Source organism: Onthophagus taurus, chromosome 5 (assembly GCF_036711975.1).
Source record: "Onthophagus taurus isolate NC chromosome 5, IU_Otau_3.0, whole genome shotgun sequence".
Taxonomy (NCBI): Eukaryota; Metazoa; Arthropoda; class Insecta; order Coleoptera; family Scarabaeidae; genus Onthophagus; species Onthophagus taurus.
This window is the reverse complement of record NC_091970.1, coordinates 752,159-758,047: the sequence shown is the minus strand read 5'-3', so window position 1 is coordinate 758,047 and position 5,889 is coordinate 752,159. Positions and strand designations below refer to the sequence as shown.

Genomic DNA, 5,889 nt, shown 5'->3' with positions numbered 1-5,889 from the left:
TTTAATTTATTATTTCTAATAATCAAGTGTATATTGGGTTGCATACTTTTAAAAATAATTTATTTTTATTGAAATTTAGGTTGGTACGAAAATTAAACGTGAATACGTCAACGTCAGATTAAATTCTTAATAAATACAGGTAAGTTCCAAATATAACTTTATTTATTATCCCATGTTACTGAAAAAACCTAAACGATGTACAAAAATCCAAATTTTCATTTTCGATGAGGTAAAATTAGGTGTTGTATCCAAGATCGAGGAGGTATTTATTAAAAAGTATTAGGAGATTTACAAAAAAACATAAAATCAAAAATTTTTATTTTAAAGGGGTAAATATCTACAAGACTACATTCAATAATGATATTTATATATTGAGTGATTTTTAAGTTAAATCCAATCAATTAAGTTATTACGGCGAAAATTTAAATAAAGTGGCGCAATCTGTTGATGAGGGGTTGAACTAAAAATCTTTAAAAAAAAGAAATCTGTACATACCATTGGTATGTCAGTTTTTTGGGTTAAAATGTTAACAAATATTACAACAAAAATTAAAGTACGTATATATAAAAGTTAAAATAAATCATTTTCTTGTATAATATTGATCCTATTCTTTTTCATTTTTCTTTTCAATATTGCAATACAATTTTACAATTAAATCGAGTAGTAATAAACAAATTATTTCTTAACAATCTGTATAACATCTTCATCATGCATGATATGGTTCGCCCCAACGCGTTGCGGTGAATATTTGGTACTAGTACCCCAAACCAAAGCATACTTAAACGCTTGCGCTAAAGTGCGATGAATACCATGACAAACATGTTCAACACTAACTCCTTTTCTTAGAATTAAACCATCAGCAAAATCTGGGGGTTGACCCGGTTTTTTTGTATAAACCCGAATTAATTGTAGATATTCCCATAATATTTCCAACAAAAAATCTAGATTTAGTTTCATGTTGCAACTAGAATCATTTTAAATTTATAAATTATAGGTTAGATAATTAAGATAATTAAAAATATACCTTACAACTACACTGTGAGGTTGGCGCGCAATTCTATCCACTTCTTCGATAGAAATTTGATCTATTTTGTTATAAACATAAAGACAAGGCAAATAAACCCTATTTGCGCAAATCACGTCAATTAATTCATCAGCATTACAATCTTCGCGGAATAAAACTTCAGCATTAAAAATTTTATATTCATGAAGAATTAATTGAACTAATTTTTCATCAATTTTCGTTAAGGGACAAGTCGAATTGAACGAAATCCCGCCACCCTTTTTAATTTTAAAATAAATGTTTGGTTTTGCTTTGTTTAATCGAATCCCAACACTTTCTAATTCCCTTTCCAACAAATCGCGATGAACGTCCTTTTTTGTAGCATCCAACATCATTAGGACTAAATCGGCAGTTCTAGCTACTGCAATTACTTGTCTTCCTCTACCTTTACCTTGAGCAGCCCCTTCTATTATTCCAGGTAAGTCTAAAAGTTGAATGTTAGCCCCATTGTAGTCGATAACTCCAGGGATACAAGTTAAAGTTGTGAATTCGTATGAAGCAGCTTCACTTTCCGTTTTTGTTAGTGTTGATAATAAGGTGGACTAAAATAGCGATAAAAATAGTTTGTTGTTATTTTATGTTGTTGTAAAGAGTACTTTTCCAACTGAAGGGAATCCAATTAAAGCAACTCGAGCATCTCCACTTTTTAAAACGTCGAATCCTTCACCTTTTTCGCTTTTTTTCGATGGTTCTAGTAATTGGGACCGATATTTAGCTAGTTTCGCTTTTAATAAACCCAAATGGTACTCGGTAGCTAAAAATTAAATTGACATAACCTCAAAAAAAATTTTTTATAATAATCTAACCTTTATTCTTTTGTGTCCGGGATATTTCTCGCTCAATTTCCGATATTTTCTCTAAAATACCCATGTTTTTAACTTAAACGTTTAGTTAAAATAACGTTTTATTATAATCTTGATCACCACTTTTTGACATTTATAAAAAACGTCAATGTCAAAATGTTCAAGTAAGGTGTAACAACTTAATTTGTTTAATAAAAATTTAACCAAATTTCTAGTTTAATTAATTAAGGTTGAAATGAATCGTGTAAAAGATGCTCTGAATAATAACTTACGAATAAAATGTTAATTAAATAATTAATTCAAAACATAATTAATTTGTTTGTATTGTAATAACTGTCATAAAAATAATGCCCTTTTTCGGGAACAAATTTTCGCCGAAAAAACCTCCCCCTCGCAAAACTTCAATAAATGGGAACGCCGAAGAGATACAAGAACGATTACTCAACGAAAACAGATCGGTTCGGTTATTATTAGGACACCAAGAATGCACCTTCGATAACGGCCAATGGATACCAAGTAAGTCACTAAATTGTACGTAATAAAACACAAAGAATTTAATTTCGATCGAATTAATTAGGTAGTGGATCGCACAACAACAAAGTTATTCAAAAATTAGAAAAGAAAATCGAAGAATTAGAAGAAGAAAATAATATGTTGAGGTTACGTTATCAAATAGTTTTAGACATGGTAACTAAGATTTTAATTTCACGATTAATTAATGAATAAAATTTTAATTTTAGTTATCGGAAACGACCGCTGAAAGTAATTTGCAACAACTAGAAATAGAAAAACTTAGAAAAAAGTAATTAAAAATTATTTATCAATAAATTGCGTTTTAATAATAATGAGAAAAACGACATAACCCTAAAAACTAATCGAATCAGGTTGGTAAACTTAACAAAAACAAAATCACTAAATTTATTATCGTCTTAAGAAGGTGACATAAATCAAAAAATTGTTAATAAAATCGTATTAAAATGCCCGAAGCGCAACCCAGAAACGTAATCGAACGATTCTTTAACAACGTTTATAAAGTATTAGAAGGACCAACAGTTTGGGTTAGAGGTAAACATAACCTCACTTTTTAACCTAAAAATAACCCTTCAAAAAATTTTTTTTTATTTAATCAATAAAATTTAATTTTTTTTAATTATATTAATACGTATTTATGCACAGAAAACATCGTTGAACCCAATCAAAAACAATACCCGTGGTACCACGAAAAAATGCGTCGAGTTCCAACTGTCGATGAGTGCTACACCGATGATGTAGCTTGTTATTTCGAAGCTAATTGCCAGTATAAACGAGACAGGTAACTTTCTTTTAAGACTAATCAAAAAATGTTTTTAGTAAATTAAAAAAAAGTGTTATGTAACAAATTTTTAAAGGTTAGTCGATACTGAAATAATTAACATTTTGCGTCAACGTTTTGAAGAATGCAACATGTACGAACAGCCGGATCATATTGAAAGATGCGCCCCGATTCGTAAAGATTACGAGGAGGCTTCTACAAATTGGTTTACTAAATATGGTGATCTTGGGGCTTACCATAATGTTCGTTCTGCTTATATGAAGCAAAAACATCGTATGATTTGGGAGAGACGCCATGGACCGGTTGGATCTGGGATGAAAAAGCAAGAGGAGGAGGAATAAAACGAAAATAAGGATGATATTGTATAGTATTGAGGTTAGTTGTATTCTTTTTTGAAATAAATAAAATGATTTAAACAAATTTTGTTTTATTAAAAAGTGGGACTTGAAGCCAAAAGGCTTATTTTTGATAAGTTTGTAGATTTAACATTGTATAGTTAGCAACAATATTAGTGATATCATAATGGAATGTAGAAAGTTAATAATTATGTGGTGTTTATGTCAAAGATATTGTTGATAATTTATATATTATTATGTGAGTAAAATACTATACTTTGTCCATGACTACTATTGAAATTGATTCCTTAAATTAATTTTTTTAAATAAATTTTTGAATAAAGTTAATGTGACACAAATTCCATGTTACCAACTGTAACCAACTTCACAACAGTTTGTCAAAATTAAATGCCAATTTTATGAAACGTCGTTTATAAGATCTCGACGTATTGCTTTAAAAAACAGCATTGTTTCAAGCAATACGTCTCGTATTATCGATTATTTTCGATCGTCTTGTTGTATAATATATGATAATTATATTAATAAAAGCTAATTTCTTTTAATCTTAACCCAAGATTAATTAAATCAAAGATTATCTTAGAAAAGAATTTCATGTCGATAAAAACTATTTACTTACTAAATTATAACTAAAAAGGATCGATTCGTGAAGAATAAACATAATAAAACACTTAATAATTAGATAATTAATAATAAATTAATTAAAACTTGACAAGAAACCGTTTCTGTCAAAAAATCGAAATGATAGGAAGGGCTACCAACCTCAATTTTATCAAATTTAAAAACAACTAATTTTTAGGGAAATATTAATGTAATTATTAATTTATTGTTTAAATTGTTATTCAACTAAAAAATTGAAGTGATAATTATACTATACTCTGTTTTTAAACCAGGAGGAGTAAACGCGAAAGTCAGATTTACACTAGGAAATACTTACCGAACATTCCTTCACGCTATAATTGACATTACAAAAGAAAACTTCACGCTATAATTGCCATTACTAATTGCCAAAGAAAACTTCATGGTATAATTAATGTTTGTAAACAAAACTAACCTTACCTAACATTCAGCGTCTGAAGACACAGGGCTAAACCCGAAACTTAAAAATATACAACTTAGCGCTGAATAACAATTAAAACTAGAACTAACACTTGCACTAGAACTATACTCTGTTTTTAAACCAGGAGAAGTAAACGCGAAAGTCAGATTTACACTGGCAAAAATCACCAGAAAATATCACTAGATATTTTGGCGGTAAATTTAAATTAATAATTATTTATTTATTTATTACTGTGTTTATTTTCGTTTGTTATCGTCAACACTAAACATACAAATTAACATTGAAGTTATGAGTGTATTTATTTTAAAATATAATTTTACAAAAGTAAATAAAATAAAATTAAACTGTCGAATGATTAATAACCTAACCGTCAAATTCAAAATTGCCTGTGTGTGAACCTTCCTCGCATTCAACCAATCACGTGCAAGGTCAATCTGGTGACAAATTTAAAATACTCCTCCTGGTTTAAAAACGGAGTATAATAAAACCAAAAATCTTGGTAATTTCTTTTGATCTCAACCCAAGATTATTTTAAAAACGAATTTCAATTCGATAAAAACTATTTACTTACTGAGTTGTAACTAAAAAGAATCGATTCGTAAAGAATAAACATAATATTAGATAATAAATAATAAATTAATTAAAACTTGACAAGAAACCGTTTCTGTCAAAAAAATCGAAATGATAGGAAGGGCTACCAACCTCAACTTTATGAAATTTAAAAACAACTAATTTTTAGGGAAATATTAATGTAATTATTAATTTATTATTTAAATTGTTATTCAACTAAAAAATTGAAGTGATAATTATATTAATAAAACCAATAATCTTGGTAATTTCTTTTGATCTCAACCCAAGATTATTTTAGAAAAGAATTTCATGTTGATAAAAACTATTTACTCATCGAGTTATAACTAAAAAGGATCGATTCGTGAAGAATAAACATAATAAAATACTTAATAATTAGATAATTAATAATAAATTAATTAAAACTTGACGAGAAACCGTTTCTGTCAAAAAAATCGAAATGATAGGAAGGGCTACCAACCTCAATTTTATCTAATTTAAAAATAACTAGTTAGAATGAGATGATATCAAGTTTCTTTGATTAGTAATAGATTTGAGGTGCTTCAAGATCTATTTCTCAACTTCTTCAGTAACTTCCTTAGGAGGATGTACTTGAGATCACATCAAGGCAAGTCCTGGGAATGAGACTCAGCAATTCATCAGCTCACTCATTAAGATGAAATCTTATTTCTAGATACTTTGCAAAAGTGGTTTCCAATAGGAGGCACTTG

The 5,889-nt window shown here is 28.4% G+C and overlaps 3 protein-coding genes across 3 annotated transcripts; 2 read left to right on the top strand and 1 right to left on the bottom strand.

Moving 5' to 3' along the window:
• Nucleotides 1-562: 562 nt before the first annotated feature.
• Nucleotides 563-2,214, bottom strand: LOC111413561 (developmentally-regulated GTP-binding protein 2). Its single transcript, XM_071195704.1, has 5 exons — nucleotides 2,139-2,214; nucleotides 1,870-2,077; nucleotides 1,660-1,817; nucleotides 1,025-1,605; nucleotides 563-964 (listed from the first exon to the last, which is right to left on the bottom strand). Exons 2-5 carry the CDS (start codon nucleotides 1,931-1,933, stop codon nucleotides 676-678), a joined length of 1,092 nt encoding a protein of 363 aa, XP_071051805.1. The 5' UTR covers nucleotides 1,934-2,077; nucleotides 2,139-2,214; the 3' UTR covers nucleotides 563-675.
• Nucleotides 2,214-2,694, top strand: LOC111413563 (beta catenin antagonist chibby). The gene is made up of 3 exons (XM_023044582.2): nucleotides 2,214-2,382; nucleotides 2,444-2,553; nucleotides 2,607-2,694. The coding sequence occupies exons 1-3, from the start codon at nucleotides 2,214-2,216 to the stop codon at nucleotides 2,670-2,672; spliced, it is 345 nt and encodes a 114-aa protein (XP_022900350.1). The 3' UTR covers nucleotides 2,673-2,694.
• Nucleotides 2,695-2,748: 54 nt separating this feature from the next.
• On the top strand, nucleotides 2,749-3,598 carry LOC111413562 (NADH dehydrogenase (ubiquinone) PDSW subunit). The gene is made up of 3 exons (XM_023044581.2): nucleotides 2,749-2,931; nucleotides 3,043-3,178; nucleotides 3,255-3,598. Exons 1-3 carry the CDS (start codon nucleotides 2,844-2,846, stop codon nucleotides 3,517-3,519), a joined length of 489 nt encoding a protein of 162 aa, XP_022900349.2. The 5' UTR covers nucleotides 2,749-2,843; the 3' UTR covers nucleotides 3,520-3,598.
• Nucleotides 3,599-5,889: the final 2,291 nt, after the last annotated feature.